The sequence below is a fragment of the Chionomys nivalis genome, chromosome 17, assembly GCF_950005125.1.
Source record: "Chionomys nivalis chromosome 17, mChiNiv1.1, whole genome shotgun sequence".
Lineage (NCBI taxonomy): Eukaryota > Metazoa > Chordata > Mammalia > Rodentia > Cricetidae > Chionomys > Chionomys nivalis.
Window position 1 is genome coordinate 32,600,744 of NC_080102.1, and position 17,539 is coordinate 32,618,282.

The 17,539-nt window shown below is 50.5% G+C and overlaps 1 protein-coding gene across 1 annotated transcript in view; it reads right to left on the reverse strand.

The window, feature by feature from the left end:
- Positions 1–1,471: 1,471 nt before the first annotated feature.
- The window catches only part of LOC130888853 (maestro heat-like repeat family member 5), a 36,425-nt gene continuing 20,357 nt past the window's right edge, over positions 1,472–17,539 (reverse strand). Inside the window, exons 21-27 of the mRNA XM_057792216.1 lie at positions 16,248–16,403; positions 14,387–14,509; positions 12,931–13,033; positions 12,656–12,730; positions 12,387–12,475; positions 6,469–6,610; positions 1,472–1,614 (exon numbers count right to left, since the gene is read on the reverse strand). Coding sequence (XP_057648199.1) covers positions 1,472–1,614; positions 6,469–6,610; positions 12,387–12,475; positions 12,656–12,730; positions 12,931–13,033; positions 14,387–14,509; positions 16,248–16,403 — 831 coding nt within the window. The remainder of the gene's footprint in view (positions 1,615–6,468; positions 6,611–12,386; positions 12,476–12,655; positions 12,731–12,930; positions 13,034–14,386; positions 14,510–16,247; positions 16,404–17,539) is intronic.

Below are 17,539 nucleotides of genomic sequence, written 5' to 3' on the forward strand. Positions count from 1 at the left end.
CTGGGGCTCAGACTTACCACTGTCCTCATGGAGTGACCAAGCATCCTTAGTCAGCTCCCTAACTTCCCTGTCCCTGCCCACTCAGCACCACCAAAGCACAAAGCCACAAGGAGTACCCCAGCCCCTCACAGCCATGCAGAGCATGAAGGCAGAGACTCAGAATTCTGAGTGGAGACTGCCGGAGTCAATGTTCTGTCAAGATACAGCATGTGTCCGGAGGCAGCTCTCTCCTCTGCAGGCCCTACCTCTGGAGAGCTATTTGTGCTAAGAGATGCCCAGGACTCATGGCTGTCCAGGATTCTATCACCTCCCCCTGGAGTGACTCATCAGAGAAATTGCTGTCTACTTCCAGCTATGGCATAGGAAGCTGGCCAGGGAAGGATCTACTCCATCAGCACCCTGGGTCTTGCTCCAGTGGGCCCCTCTTCAGCAGGCTCCACGTTCGTTTCAATCATTTCAAGGGGAGTCCTGTACTGAGTGCTGCCTTGGCCCGGAACTCTCGTGGGGACAGGGACCTTTCCATGGGCCTCTTTCGGTTCCCTTTGTTCTTCCTCCAGCTCTTTGGAGTGCTATGTCGCTGACACCCGGCAAGCAGGGTCAGATCTTATCTCCAGGGAGGAACAAGACTCAAGGTGATTAGAGGATGCTGCTGGTATCTTACAGGGCAGGAGGGGTTGTGCCTGGAACTTGGCCCTCCTGGCACCATTGGCTCCCCCAATAGTTGTCTTTCCCGAGGGCACCAACACCATCCTCAGTTGCTGATACCACCACAAGGCTCCTGCGGTTGTGGTGGCTGGGACCACCACAAACTGGCTGGGCCTCTAGAGAGATCTTCCTGGGCCCTTCTTGCATGACTTGGCTGATGTAGCCTCTCAGCACTAGTGCCACTCATTTTGACAGCCTGTCACAAGTGAACCTGAGACACTGGAAGTAACAATTACTGGGCTCTTTGGGTGACCCCTCAGCTGCTTCATACCCTCATGGACATTCAGGAAGCCACGAGGAGCTGGCTCTGTCACCCTGCCCCTGCCACCATTAGTACTACCTGGCCTTAGGGTGATATGTGGGACTTGAGGTGATGGTGGTCACTGTGATGGCTGGAACACCTTAGGGGCAAAGATAGTGGTGTATGTTTGATTTATAGACATAGAACTGGAGATTTTACTGGTGAGGAGGGTGGTGATGGGGATGGGGATGAGGATAATAATGGTGATAGTAAGGTTAACAATAATAGTAATGGTAATGGTGATGGCGATGTCACGAAATAGTGGCAATGATGTTGGTGAGGTGATAGCTGTAGTTATGGTGAGGATGGTGATGGTATTGATGAGGATAGTGATAGAGATGATGATGGTGAGGCTGGTGATCATGGTGAGGCTGCTGGTGGTGGTGATGGAAATGGTGGGGACAGAATTATGGTGGTAATGAAGATGATGATAACAATAATACTAATAACAATGGTCATGGAAGATCAACTGATAGTTGTGATGGTAACAGCAACGATGCCAGTGAGATAGGGGTACCGGTGATGCTGGTCACGGTGATGGTCACGGTCACAGTTGTGGCTGTGGTATTCGTCCTGGTGGTGCTGAAGACAGTCGGCTACTGTAATCTCTGTGGAGGACAATTGTGCTGATGAGATCAGGACCCGGGATCTTACAGTTTATTGTTCCTGGCTCCTACAGACTGGAGAATGTGAAGGAGAGGTGTGTGAAAGGAAGGACACACGAGGACAGCAAGTCTCTGCGTCAACTGGGTGTGCAGCCAGTAGGAGCAGCTGCCAGCAGGTACTGAGCTCCTATCAACACCCACGCCCCTCAGATCCAGAGGATGCCCCTCCTTACCTGCTTCAGTTTGCTCATCCCTGCCTGTGACGGAAGTGAGCCCTGCTGGAAGGAGCCTGAGCAGTGCTTCTTGCTTTGCCTCTGCAATGACCTCTCTTCCGTTTCCTGGGCCCAATTTGGCAGAGACTTCACATCTAACCTACTTGCCTTGTGCTCCATTGTTGGAGTGTTCCTGTTACCCTGGAAAACTCTATCCTTCGGTGCCCACCCATCCCCCACTCTCCTCCCCAGGCTGGCCCCAGGTGGGAACAAACTTACAAGGTGATACTACTGGTCTAGGACTTGTTCCAGAATCTTCTACTACATAGAATCTCCCTCCTTTACTCTACCCTAGGACTTGTTCCAGAATCTTCTACTACATAGAATGTCCCTTCTTTACTCTACCCTAGGACTTGTTCCAGAATCTTCTACTATGTAGAATCTCCCTCCCTTACTTCCTTCAGCTCCCTGTTACAGCCCCAGGAAATGGAAGGCTGTGCTAGGAGGTGAGGGCTGAGGAGCTGCCAGCTCCTCACTGCTTCCTGAATGCCCATAACTTACGAGGCAGCTGATGGGTCACCAAAGAGCCCAGTAACTATCACTCCCATCCAGGCTCAACCACCCCTTGGCTTTCTTTATGGATAGAGGTGGCCAGACAGTACTCTTAGATAGATATAAAGTCCTGTGGTCCTCATTGGCTCTGCCCTCAGATCCTTGCTAGTGCCTTGGTCCTAAGGAATCAACCCCATGAGGATGATGCTAGGACCCTGAAGACATCTCAGACCTGGCCTTTGAGCACCTGCCCATTAAGGGTCCTAGCTGGGGCTGTGGAGGGCAGCCCTGCTGAGGGTGGCGGCTTCTGCTGCCTCACTGGCTACTCAGGGCTGATCAGGGAAAGGGGTCAAGTCTGCTCTTCCCCATGTTGCATATGCCCACCCTGCTCTAAGGTTCCCTGCTGGGGCCATCAGTCCCTAGGGACTCCCAGGGCCCCAGATTTTTAACCCAAAGCTTCTTGAGCAGTCGAGAAGCTTCGGGCTCCCCTTTGTCAAGCCCTAAAAATAACCAGGCAGGAGGAACTCTGAGCAGCAAGCAAATGTGCCAGCCAGCACCCCACGCAGCGGAAGCACCTCCAAATAAGGCCTAGGCAGAGAGGAAGCCAGCCTCCAAGCTCATCACCACTGACGTGGATTCCAGAACCTTCCCCTCCCTGCACCTCAGAGTCTCCCCCCAGAGCCTGTGTGACTCAGGGGCCTGGGAGTCTGACTTGTTTGGGGTGCCCAGAGCTCACTAGACAATTCATTACAGTACTCTGTTCTTGGATCCTGGAACTTCTATGGCCAGTTTGGGGACCTTAGAAGCTGCTAGCTGGGGTTGTGAACTTAGAGGTATGGACTCTTAGGACAATCAGTCACGCCTTCCCAATCTCAGTGGTCATTGTGTGGCCTCACTCAAGTTACCATGGGGGCCCAGGGGCTTCCCTTCCCCACTCCTTTGGCCTCACTGGAAAATGAGACCAGATGAATATAAGGAGGCCGACATGGGATGGGACAGTGACACACAGCTGTCCTCACGCAGAGGAGGTGTTGCTGGGTTCCTTATGGCTTCCTGGGAACACCATATGGACCTTAGTCAAGAATGGGGGAGGCTAGACGCAGCATCCCCATTAACTTCTTCCTGTCCTCTCTACCCAGGGTTCCTAGTAGGAGTGTGGAGCTACAAGCCAGGACTTCTGGGTTCTGAATGACCTCCTTGGTTGAACCTCACTGAGTTCACAGTAAACATGGGGCTGGGACCACTCCTCACCGGCCAGCACCGGCATGTACCCCCACCTGTCCTCCATATCTGTGAGAGCACCCCAGGCCCTGCTGAAGTTCAAGGATTCTCTCGGAATCTCCTCTGCGAGTCCCTCCATAGGACAAACTCAACCCCTAATGAACCAAGGCCAGAATGGGAGAGAGGGAGGATGGACATGGGCTGAGGTGAATAGCGGTGAGTGATTCAACCAAAGAGACATGACCCTTCCTTTATATACCAGGCTTTTCGCAATCTGCCTGAATCTGCAACAAGCACCCAGCCCTAGACTTTCCTAAGACCTCCCTCTGGGTGGCCTGGCGTGGCCTGGCCCCACCCCTGGTTCACCCCTGGTCTCTCTAAACTCATCATTGCCTTATATCAGCCTGGTTCTGGTCAGGACATGGTCCTTGAAGCAGGCACACGTGAAGATATGATCAGAGGAGGTTCTTGACAGCCCAGCCATGAAAGGGACCCTGGAGCACAGGACACACAGGTAGGTCCTAGTAGTGGCTCCCAGGGGAGAGTCTTCCTATATCTGTCTGCTTGTGCTGAACCGAATGGAGGGATAGTGAGGACAGGTATTTGTAACAGCTTCCAGCATCCAGAGGGGCAGGACCACTACCATTGTCCCACTATATAGAAGTGGGCTGCTACTCCTCCCCCTCCCCCAGAGGGACTCCTGTGCATATGCAAGGGAGCTGGGAAAGCTCACTGGTTCCCTTTCCAGATTGACACCAAGGCAAGAGCTAAGACGGAGTGCTGACGGGCGCTGGTCTGGGCCTTTCATGGACTGGCAAATGTGAAGTGCGTCTGCGCCAAGGGGGCTTGGCACAGGGTCAGGTAGGACAACTTAGTCTCCCTCTAGAGCCACACACCCAGCACCTGGGCTGCCAGGCTTCCTGCTTCCGCTGGGTTCAGACCCTTCCCCACCACCCATCCTAGAGTCCCTCTGGATTGTTCACCCAAGGCTGTCCCCACCCCACACTCCTCCATGCTCCCCTCAACTAAATCCTTCTCAGCAGTTAATTATAGCTCTGCGCAGGCTTTGGGACTTTTAAAAAAGGCACTTTTAGTTCATTTGATTTCTTTGGGAATCTACCTCAGACACATCGCTTCGCAGTGCTCATAATAACCTCTGGCTACTCTCAGAAATGCTGGTATGTCGGGTCCCCCTTGCCATCCCCAACATGGGAACTGTGTTTTCTCTGGGTCACCTTGCTTAGAAAGCCGCTGTGTGCCCCTGCAGGGCCCCTTTGCTAATTCCTGCTTCTGCCTGTCACTTCCTTCTTTGTCTGAGTGCAGCAGTGAAAACCAACCACCAGCTCAAGTTGGATTCCTCCCACGTTAATTGTTAGCCTTTCTTAGTGTCTGATGTAAGCATTTTTAGGCCATCGGCTTTTCTCAACATGTCACTCGCATTCCATCCTACAGGTTCCCATAGGCATTATTTTTGTCGTTCAGTTGTAATTATTTTTCTAATTTTATCAGGAATACTTCCTTGGCTAGGCAAGTTAGTTTATATATGTTTTAAGGGTTCTAAGCTGTAGGATTTTGAAAAACAAATCTAGCAATTTATGATTTTTTTTTTTCCTGACAGGGTCTTTCTTCTTAGGTAGCCCAGGCTAGTCTGGAAGTCTCCATCACCCCGTCTCCCCTCACAAGTGCGAGGATCAGAGGCATACACCCCTGCTTGTGATTCCTAGTTTAACTGCCATGCCAGTAGACTGTAGCCTGTACGGCAAATGCTGTGTTGCATAAGATGTGAGCATTCTCATAAATATTCCATACGCATTTTCTCAGCCTAGAGCAGAGTCACACGCTCATTATGTCAAGACGATCAGTTGTATGGCTCAAATCTGTGATCTCATAAAATCTGCTTCCTGTCTTTGTTTTTTCACACACATGCGCGCGCGCGTACACACACACACACACACTTGACTCCTGGGACTTTCTCGGAGATGACAAGTGTCTTTGGGGAGCTACAGAGATGGCTGCTAGCTGGGAGCCCTCCACAGCTTGAGGAAGGGGCTGGTCACAGGGAAGCTGAAGGCGGGACTAGTGGGTGGAGATGGCCAGTCTTCTGAAATATCCAGGAAAGGTAAAAGGACCAAAGGCAAATGTTAAACTGGTCACCAGTGGTCAACCAATTATTTGGAATGGGTGTGTTCTCAGAGTTTTGGAGGTTGCAGTTCAAGACCAAGGTATGGGCGGGTTGGTTTCTCCTGAGGCCTCTCTCCTCGACTTATGGATGACTGTGTTATTCCTGTGTCCTTGTGATCTTCCCTCTGCCTCAGTCGGTGATCTATTAACCATGCCTACATAATGACACCTCCACAAAAACCCCAAAGGACAGAGTTAAGGAAGCTACCAAATGGCCAATCACAGAGTCCCCTACATGCTGCACCTAAGGACCTGAGAGCCTGAAATGGGGCATGAGAGCTGAGCGTTCAGAAGTTCAAGAAGACTTTCTACAGCCTGGGGGGCGAGGGGCTGACACTTTGCCCTGGTGTGGGATGGAATTGAATTTGAAGGGCATCCAGCTATTAAGGACACAGCCTCTGCTCCTCTGGTGGCGGAAGTGACTAGTCAGCCGGGAGACTCTTTCCTGCTGTTTTTCTCATAACCTTTCGGTATTTTGTATCTGCTCAACCATTCAGTAGCTGCAAAAGACATATGGAAAATTCCCACTGTCATAGTGGAAAATTCCCCACAGTCCTGTCAAATGCTGCTTTGTGTGTTTGGAAGGATGCAGGGTGAGAACAGCTGGGTCTTCCTGGAGCACAGAGGTTCCGGGTCATTTTGAAGCATCTTTTGGTTGTCTCCTCCACCTCAAATCCCCAGGTCTTTCCACCTTTTGTGGTAGCTTTTAGAAGTCCCTCTTCTTGATTTTCTGCGATAATTGCATCTCGTACACAGTTCAGATGCACTCTCATCTTGTACTGGTGTGGGAAGCACACTGGCTCTTTCTGCTCCCTCTTGGCATCTTCTGTGCCCTATTGGCCAGAAGATCTAAGATGTGTCAGGGGGGCGCCACATCCAATAGCACAAGGATCTCAGAACTTTGCTCTAGTTCCTGTCCTCACGTAGGGGCTCTAACTGCTGTTTCAGTCCTGTGTTTGAGAATTCTGCAAGTGGGGTGCTATTGTCCTGCTTTTACAGATGGTGTAAGGTGCTACCTATGTGTGGACTTCACCTGGGTGCACTGGCTGAGGTCCCAGGCTGGTTTTCTATCTATCTATCTATCTATCTATCTATCTATCTATCTATCTATCTATCTATCTATCTATCTATCTATCTCTTTCTACCCCCCTCCTTGAGTCTGTCTCTCTGCTGTTAATGACTGAGCTAACTACATCTACCCAACGGCACCTTCTGCCACGGTCATCGAGAAGCCCCAGGCTTTGTGTCCCCATAACTCTACCCACGCCTGCAAGGAACTGCTCTAATTTAGTTGATGTGTGGTTCCTGTTTAAAGGCTTCTCTGAGATTTTTGTGACCATTCCCAGCACAGAAAGAGGTGCAAAGATAGTGTGGGGAGCTTCGTGGCCTGTTCCCCAGCTTCCCCCCAGCTTCGCCTCCCACTAGCACCTTGCATAACTAGGGCCCAGTGAGCAGAGCACGGCTCATTTCAATACTGCTCTATAGCTTAATCCATAGCTTAAATTTTTCCACTAAGGACATTTTAAAAACCACCCATCTGGTTGTGACGTGTGCGTTCGATATGTTACTTTTTCCTCTTTCCTTTCTCAACTGGGTTATTTTAATTTAAAAAAAAAAAGATCTATAGCCAAGCATAGAGCTCAAATTACACAAAACTATACTCAACAGCTTTCTCGGCACATGGAGATCAACGTGGCCTTAGGTTCTTGGATTTCACCATTCCATTCAAGTTTAGCAAGGCGCCGTTTCTATATGCACAGAAAAGTGAATGAGTTTTGTCAAGTGTGTACGCATCGGTTCCACCGCTCTGTGAGTTGGGCTTGGGGAAGTGCAGCAAGGGGCGGGATGCAGAATAGTATCCCAGACCTCCATCCTGTTTCTTGTCAAGCCCTCTCCTGACAGCCAGGCCTGGGTTTTAATGACCCATTGTTTGAACACGCTGTAGTTAATCCACTCTACTACTGAGAGCCATCTTGGTGGCTTCTAGATTGAGGACGTTATGAGTGAAGTTGCTGTCAGTTTCCAGCTCCTTTCAGTAAATGCCTTGTACTGCAATGTCTGGACCAGAAGGTCAAAGCTGTTGTCTTGTCTTCCTCTGTGGCCATTTCACCTGCCTGCCCTCAGCAGCACTGGCTGGTGTCATGCTCTAACTTGTGTTTTAGTGGTTTTCAGCCATCTTACTACACACGTGGTGCCCATTGCCGCCTTGACTTGCTGTTTCCTCCTGTTTATGAGCCCAGGGCCAACCTCTTCATTCTGGTGCTGAATGTACTTTTTGTGTTGACCTAAGGACTCATTGATAAATTCAAGGTCATTCTGTTTTATTTTGTTTTTTTCCTACTGTCTTTTAAGAGTTTTCAGTTTTGTGTACTCTAATATTCATTCTGGCGGTTTTGGTTTTGAAACAGTATCTAATTATTTAATCTAGGTTGGCCTGGAACACAGCATGTAGCCCAGACTGGCCTCAGGCTCAAGGCACGCCTCCCAGCTCAGTTGCCCTATTGCTAGAACTGCAGATGTTAGCCACAACCCCTACCCAGTCAATCTGATAACTTTATTTTTAAATTAAAAAAATGAAACTTTACTATTAGTTTATGGTGTGGGTGCTTCGTTTGCACGTATGTGTATTACTGAGCATGTACAGGGCTTGCAAAGTTCAGAAGGGGGTGTTGGATCCCCTAGAACTAAAGTTGCAGATGATCCTGAGACACCGTGTGGGTGTTTGATCATTTTCGTGTGAGATGGGAGATGAGAGCATCCTAGCCATACTGTGTTGCTGTTGCCGCTTCGTCCAGGCTCAGGCGACTATGTACAAGGCTCCCCCAGGGCTCCAGTTGGCTCTGCCCATTAGTTTGTCTCCGATCAACTCTGCTGCCTTCGGCTTTGCTTATTTCTGTTCTGTTTCTTTGTTTGATTCTTCTGTTTCCTCTCTGCCTTGTCTATTTGATTCTTTTCTCTCTGTCCTGTCTGATTCCCTCCCCCTTTTCTGTCTTGTTTCTCTGTTTGGTTCTTGTTTTCTGTCTTGTTTTCCTGCTTCATTCTTGTCCTCTGTCCCTCTTGCTGCCCAATTCTCCCATCTTTTGCTGCTCTGTTGTGACACCGCCACTGTCTGCTCACCGCATTGCTTCTCAGAGCATAGCAACAACAGTCGTTCAAAGTCTTTGGAAAGTCACCCTCAGGACCCCGTCTTGCCTGTGTCTGTCATTGAGGGTTTTCAGATTCTTTACAGAGCATTTAATTTTGGATCGCAAAACTGGCTTTTCAAATGGGGGCTTTAGATTCTTGGCTCTATGAGGCATCTGTGTGCCTGGCCCTCTCCAAGGTCAGGCACTGAGGGAACAAGGAGAAAAGAGAAAAGCAAGAGCATCCCCTACCCTCTCAGTCCCTGCTCCTGCCTCTGAGGTCTGTGTCTTCGGTGCTCACTTTAGATTTCCCAAGACTGGAGCATCAGACAGAAGCACACAGAAGGCAGAGCTGTTCTCCAACTGTCCCCCGAGGTGTTCCACCACCTCGCCCACACCAGGCGTCAGCTGACTGTCTGACTTGCCAAAGAAGCCTGGAAGGATCTGGAACCTTGCTCCAGGCACATCTCCCTCGTTCTTCCTAAACGTCTGCTTCTTTCCCTGTATTCATAGGCCCCGAGTCTTCCCTCCCAGACTGAGAGCTGGGCACTGTGCTCCTCACCCATTTGTCTGTGGAGCTGCTGTTTGTCCTGGTGTGTCCGGATGTTCTGCAGCCCACCTGCCTCAGCGACTTCTCTCCTTGCCGTGACAGAAACATGACAGAAGCAGCTTGAGGAAGGAAGGGATTAGTGTGTCTCACAGTCCAAGGGACACAGTTCACCATGGCCGGAAAGGAGGGGTGGCAGGAGTGCGATGCAGCTAGCCAGTCACATTGTAGCCCCAGCCAGCAAGCAGAGTGACAAGTCCTGGTACTCTGTAGTGTGCAGTCTCCTTTCTACTCGGTCTGGAACTCCAGGCCACACCACGGTGCCACCGCTGTTCAGGGTGGGGCTTCCCTCCTCCACTGAACTTTTCTGGATTCATCCTCATAGACACACCCAGATGTGTGTTTCCATGGTGATTCCAAGTCAAGTCGGCTGTAGAAAACCATCGCAGCGTCACAGTTATTGCTAATGTATCCCCACTTCATCCATGTATGTCAGTAAACACATGCCCAGTTGTGGTGATGCTTCCCAGGATGTTGGGTTGCTATGAGCTGCCTTCTTTGTCTGTTTTGCCATAGATTTTCATTTTAATTTAATTTTAATGAAGTCTGTTGAATATATACCCAGAAGACAATCATACCACGAGGACATGTGCTCATAAGTTCATAGCAGCATTATTTGTAATAGGCCAGAACCTGGAAACAACCTAGATACCCCTCAACTGAAGAATGGATAAAGAAAATGTGGTACATTTACATGATGGAGTATTACACAGCGGTAAAAAAAATTAATGACATCTTGAAATTTGCAGGCAAATGGATGGATCTAGAAAAAAATATTGAGGTAACCCAGACCCCAAAACACAAATATAATATGTATTAAAGTAGCTTTTAGACATAAAGCAAAGAAAAACCAGCCTACAGGCCTCAACTCCAGAGAAACTAGAGAATCATGAGGACCCTAAGAGAGACATATGTGGACCTACATGGGAAATAGAAAAAGATCTCCTGAGTAAATTGGGAGCGTGGGGATCACAGGAGAGGGTAGAAGGGGAGAGAGGAGAAAGGGAGAGGAATGGAGAAAAATGTATAATTCAATAATTTAAAAAGATTATGGATTTGTATGTTTCTTCTGTTTTGGAGAATTTTTCAGAATTTCATCTCATTCTCTTTAGCCCTTCCTGCTGTGCTAATTTTTGTCCTAATCTAGTGTTCCGTGCATGGGAGTTTTGTCTGCTGTACTGTTCAGTGTGGTATCTCAAGTTCCTGGTGCTAAAATCTGTGGAAACCTCTCTTTCGTCTTCCATAGCGAGGCTTCTGACCTCTTGTCTCTAAGCATCCGACAGGGGTCCATTTGTGGTTTAACGCAGTCGTCTGTATGAAGAGGGCTTATGGTGGGAGCACCTCACAGGAGCGAGGCTCTGATCCTGCTTTTGGCATGGGTGGACACCATTGTCCTGCGGACCCTTTGGAGCCCTGACCTAGTGGGGCCTGTCTTCTAACCCCATCCCCATGTTCTCCTCAGTCCCCAGTGCCTTCCCTCATCACTCTTGTGTCAGTTCACTGTTTGGGGGTCTTGACTGTTTTTAAGCCTTTAGAATTGTCTGGTGACACATAAAACTAATTATTTTAATGTGCCCAAGATGGAGGCATGTTGGTTTTAGTGGGAGCATCTATCACACATACTGTAAAAGCTGGGGATCCTCCATCACACACCCCTAGTACTCTGGAGAGACATACCCTTCCCCTTCCTCAGCCCAGCCTCTCATGGGCATCCCGGACAGTGGACCACCCTTCTCATGCTGTCTCTGCTCTCAGCTCTCATGACTCACCCAGCCTCCGGCTTATTTTTCTTGCTCTGGCTGCTTATTCTGAGTGTTGTCTGTGGGGCCATGCTGCTCCAGCCACACCGAGATCTGTAATTTTGATGTCCCCTGTTGTGGATAGAGCTGTGTCCCTGGACTTTACCTGCTAGCAAGGGTTAGGGGCTGGGTGGACTGACTTGGAAGTTCTGCTCCTAGAGAGCATCCGGAACCTCTTCAGCTCCTTCCTGCTTCCGATTCCTCCTCAATCCTGCTGCCTCCCCTTTGGGGATGTGGCTGGTAGGTGGGGGTGTTTAGTAATTTCTGGGTATCTGATGTGACCCAGCACCTCCACCCTGAAACGACACAGTACATCTGAGCATCTCTTAGGAGTCTATATGCCTCCTATACAGCCACACCCGAGGCACTGGCTGTATTTACATCTGTTTTCCACACCCTGAGTCTACCCTGGTAGCCTCCATGGTATCCTAATGCCACTGTGGTAGGCAAAGGTACTGCGCATGACTGAAGGGCCTGAATGGGCTTGGGGAAGGTGTCTTTGCTGGACAGAATGGGTATCTGAAGGAGAACCACACATCAGCAGAGAAGCAGCCAAGCTGATTGTGAGAATGGTGTCCCCAGAAAGCTGGAAGTCCCACCAAGTCCTGGGTGTCAGCTAAGCAAAGGTTCTGGGAGAGTAGGAAAGGTTCTGTGGCCACAGGAGAGAGGCAGGTATTAAGCAGGTTCATGGAAGGCCTACCTGTGGACAGGCAGATGAACTGGGTAGGCAAGGGCCCAAGTGGGCATGTGGGACAGCCTAGGCCTGGCTGAGGACAAACTAGGGCTGGAGAAGAGGCTGCTGAGGGTGGCTCCTAGGGCCTCAGGGTCTTGCTTGAATATGGCAACACCTATTCTGAAGACTCCAGCTCTTGCTGCCTAGGGGAGCACTATGGTAACTTCTGGAGTTCTGAGTCATGCACCCTTCCCACCCCCACAGCCTACAGAGTTGAGATTAAAAGGGAGAGTTAGCCTGACCTGTTGCACACATGTCTGGGAGGAAGCCAGAGATACTCTGTGGCATTTAATAAAGATAGGACTCAACAAAGACAAAAATAAGAACAAAGCAGCCTCAGCTTCTCACGTAGTGGGACAGCTCTATGACATCATCCCAATGGTTCAGGTAGAACTTTCTGGTCCTGGAATCTGTGTCATGGCTGAGGGCCTCCAAATCTGTAGGAGAGACCGCAGGTCCAATCAGGAGCTTGCTGTGGAACTGAGCGGCCCAGTGGACCCACAGTCTGGATGGGGAAAGTGAGCTCCCCCCAGCGGCATCTCCCACAAGACAGTTCCCTCAGGTGTCGGGAAGGCAGGCCTCAGCCACCCAGGGGTGCAAAGGCTCCACTCGCTCACAGTTCTTCAGGATGATCACATCGTCCTTTGTCAAGTAGAAGCAGAGTTCATTGAAGTAGTCCTGAAGCAATCCCCCTGGGACAGTCAAGAAGGTTGTTAGCAATGGCCACCCTTGCCCACTGAGAGCACTGGCCAACAGGGACGTCCCATCCTCTCACTGTCATAGAGCTACTGCTCCTGTGGTTGACCCAGGACATGTGAACCTGACCACCAACTGTGGTAGCGCAGGCCATGGGACACGAGGTAGGGTTTGCGGCTGCTGAGTCAACACGTACCGATGAACCTCATGGCTGCCAGCTTCAGGTTCTTGTGGGGGCTGTCCAGATACATCAAGGCCTGACTGAGAAACTGCTGGTAGCTGCCGAAGTTGCTTTCTATCTGAAGAGAGAAGAGAGGGCCTGTGACCATATTGAGGGTCTGTGTGGTACCTCACTTCAGGGACATGGCTTTCCTGAGGTGCCCCCAAGCACTGAACTCCACTTCCAGTGCTTAGGGCCTGGAAGAGAGGAGGGTGGGCACCAGAAAGTCCCATGGGAGATCTGGAGGGGTGGTGGGTAGTGATGGCCCAGTTCCTTCATTTGGTCCAATGAGGGGAGCCCATGCTGAGTTCTAGGAGCACCCATATTTGCGGCCGTTGCCAGCATCACTCTGGAGACCACCCAGCATGCCTCTGCCTATCCCTGCCTGGTTGTCATCTCCTCACAGACCAGCAGCATATGTCCCACAGCCCCAAGTCACCAAGGTCCCCTGCAAGGCCCATGTCATGAAGAAGGGGAGGCAGGCGCATCCTTGGCAGCTTCAGTAGCCCTGCTACTTCTCTGCTCTCCTGGGTTTTCTCTGAGTTTTGTCTTACCTTGAAGCGTGGCCATTACACCTTGCAGACATGACACAAGTGCCCACATCAAACATAGGCTCTGCCACTCTGTGTCCTTCAAAGGCCTCTCCTTTTCTAAGTGCCCAGTTCCCTGAACTCTCTGCTGTGCTTTTACTCTTTAAACTTTGGGTCCTGGTGGCACCTGGACCACGGTGAAAGAGCTGGAGGCCGCAGTCCAGGCTCTCCCTCAAGGGCCATGCTTCTATTGTCACTGCTATCAAGGGGCATGTGGTGCCATTGTGATGGGTAAGCAGGCCAGGAGCTCAGTGAACCCACCCTGTCCAAAGACCTCCTTGAGATCTTTGCAGCCTTTCCCTTGTGGCCGAACTAGATCCAGTGAGGCCTGTAGACTGAAGACAAGCCTGTCCTGCCTTGAGCGTGTGACTTCGGCCCTGTTCAAGAGGCTGGGATTGTGACCCTGACAGCCCAGACCCAGGAAGGCAGAAGAATTTGGGACCAGAGATTAAAGTGGTTGCTAGGTGACAGGAGGTGGCATTTACTACTCGTCTCTCACACGTGGGCCCTGCAATCTCTGGACTCTGAGGCTCAGCTGTGTCTGCCTTAAAACTGCACTGGAACATCATGGGGCACTCTGTCCTCAGAGGCTCCACTAAGGAGGCCTTGGGCACACTCTAGAAACATCATGGAGATTCTGCCAACCTTCCTGGACAGCTCACTTCAGAGAACCCAAGCTCCATTATGATGGGAAAATGCTCCCCCACAGAACCTCAGTACTTAAACACCGTTAGGACTGCCTCTTCCATCCCCATACCCCACCCTCAGAGCAGTCTAGGGTGACTAAAGAGCCATTATTCTCCAACTCCAAGCTCTCCCCTGGAAAGGGGTCCACACCTTACCATGTAGACAAAAATGTCATTCTCAGCACCCGGCCCTTGGCCCCATGCCAGCTTGCCAAACAGCTCCTTCTGGAACTCCCACTTTAAGAAGATGGCGCAGCGCAGGAAGGTGTACTTGGCCTTCTGTAAGTGGAGAAAAGACTGTCTCTGATTCCACCCGTCATTACCCCCTTCATCCCAGACAGACCTTGAGAAGAGATTTCTGTAGGAGCACCATCTCTGGACTCCTAGGGTCCTGGGCACTAGTCGGTGCTGGCACAGTTGGTGGGGGCACTAGAAGGGAGTGCATCACTACAGGATGGGATGACCCACTCCCCAAGCCCAGGGTGCCCTGCTCTGACTCTCACAGAGCTTCCAGAAAGGCTGCCCAGGCCTCCTTCTGAAGAACCAGCTTGGAGTACCAGTCTCAGAGGGGTGGGGGCTTATTCTAAGTTTAGGAAGGGACCTGACTTCCCACAGTGAATACTGGCCTGGGCTAGGTTTGTTAAACATGAGGCCTTACTCTCAGAAGCATGGGACAGCTTGTTCCCAGGGCCAGCAGGGGCCAGCAGAGGCCAAGCTTGATCTGTGAGTGTAGATACAAAACTAGGCTAGCTCCTTAGAGAAGAAAAGCTAGAGGCCTACAACACCCAAGGCCCTCATGGCATGGCTAAGTATTTCAGGGCCACTTCAGGGAGGTGGGGTGTCCCGGAAACACAAGGTTCCTCTGGAGGGGGGGTCATGGCATTAGGCAGGCAGGGTACAAGTAGGTGCTTCAGTGCAAACATGGGCACAGCAGGAGAAGGTAGAAGTTGGAAGATCCTGAATGCCAGATTCTTGCAGCTGATTTTAGATGGAAGAGTAGAAGTCTGCAGCCAAAAGAGGCTGCACAAGGGCCTGGAGGGAGGGATTGGTGGATGGATAGATGAATGGACAGATGGATGATGGATGGATGGATGGATGGATGGATGGATGGATGATGGATGAATGGGTGGATGGATGATGGATGGATGGGTGGATGGATAAATGGATGGATGGATGGATGGATGATGGATGAATGAGTGGATGGATGATGGATGGATGGGTGGATGGATGGATGGATGGATGATGGATGAATGAGTGGATGGATGATGGATGGATGGATAGATGATGGATGGGTGAGTGGACGGATGGACGGATGATGGATGGATGGGTGGGTGGAGGATGGATGGATGGATGATGGATGGATGATTGATGAATGAGTGGATGGATGATGGATGGATGGGTGGATGGATGGATGGATGGATGGGTGGATGGATGATGGATGAATGGATGGATGGATGATGGATGAATGAGTGGATAGATGATGGATGGATGGGTGGATGAATGGATGGATGGATGGGTGGATGGATGGATGATGGATGGATGGATGGATGGATGATGGATGGATGGATGGATGATGGATGGATGGATGGATGGATGATGAATGGATGGATGGATGATGGATGGATGGATGATGGATGAATGAGTGGATAGATGATGGATGGATGGGTGGATGAATGGATGGATGGATGGGTGGATGGATGGATGATGGATGGATGGATGGATGGATGATGGATGGATGGATGGATGATGGATGGATGGATGGATGGATGGATGATGAATGGATGGGGTGAGGAATATGAAGCAGGTGGCTGAGGAAATACCACCAGGATAGAGCCCACTCCTTTTCTCTGGTTGCTGGGTTGCCCTACAAACCCAAACCCAGCCTCCTCTGTTCCCCAGTTGGACTCTCCAAAACACTAGCCTCACTCTGGTCTCCACTCAGAGAGCTGAGTCCACCACCTTGACCTCCTTTGGCCTTGCTCTTCTGACTGCCCCAGCTGAGCTAGAACACACTCACCACAGCCACTTCTGGGCAAGGGTCAGCCATATGGAAGAGCAGGGGCACTATAGCTCGGAAAGCCAGGATCTTGAGGCTCTGTCGAAACTTTTTGCCACCATAGTGGATGACATCTCCAAACAGGAAGATGGCATGTTCTCGTACCTTTGCTCTTTCCTGGGGGAGATAGAATTCTCAGGCAAGTGACAAGTCAGCCTTACTCATAACTTCTAGTTGCCTCACTTTGGCCCTGATTAGCTAAGGGACAGCCTACATTGTCCCTAATCCCACAGACCAGTGTCCCCTTAGTTCCTGACTCCTGTCAACTTCTTTCCCATGTTGTGGTGGTTTGAAAGAAAATGGCTCCCAAAGGGAGTGGCACTATTAGGTGGAATGGCCTTGTTGGAGGAAGTGTGTCACTGTGGAGGCGGGCTTTGGGGTCTCAAGGTTCTCTCAGTGTGACAGTCAGTCAACTTCCTGCTGCCCACAAGATGCAGGACTTTTTCAACTACTCCTCCAGCACCACATCTTCCCGCATGCCACCATGTTCCCTGCCATGATGACAATGAACTGAACCTCTGAAACTGTAAGTGAGGCCCCTCAATTAAAATGTTTTCTTTATAAGAGTTTCTGTGGTCATGGTGTCTCTTCACAGTAATAAAAACCCTAATTAAGACATATGACCTTCTCATGTCCCCCATTTCCTCAGCTCCACTCACGATCCCCTCCCAGCCTTCTCTGACTTACTCCTTCTTCCTGATTTCTCACCTCTGGGTTTCTCTGCATGTCCCTGGGGTGACAGCAATCATACCTCCACTCCTAGGCAGACCTGACTATGGAATCTGTGACATTCTAGCTCCGTGACCCTGGGCGAGGTTCCTTCCCTGATTGTTTCACCTTTGGTAAACAGTAGCTGGCAACCGTGCCTTTGTCCTTGGATTGAGGTGGATGCAGAACCCAACACCTAAGGGAGTGCCTGCCAATGCCAGCATTGCTCCTTCTACAAACCCCGTCATGACTCAACCTCTTGTCCATGAAAGGCAGAGACATCTTCTGCCCAAAACTGCCTCCACTGGCACCTCCTTGATTTCAGATGTACAGTAGCCACTGACTGCCTACCTACCCCAACTGGGGCTTATCCTAGCTCTCATCTTCCTGGTTCTAATCTATCACAGGGGCACATCGTGGTGGTCTTCCTGGGACTGTCCATGCCAAGAGCAAGCCTTCCTCATTCCTAATCTCAACCCCCTGAAGTCACTTGACTCATGTTGTTTTCAAATGGAATCACTGGTTCTGATGGCCTGAGAACAAGA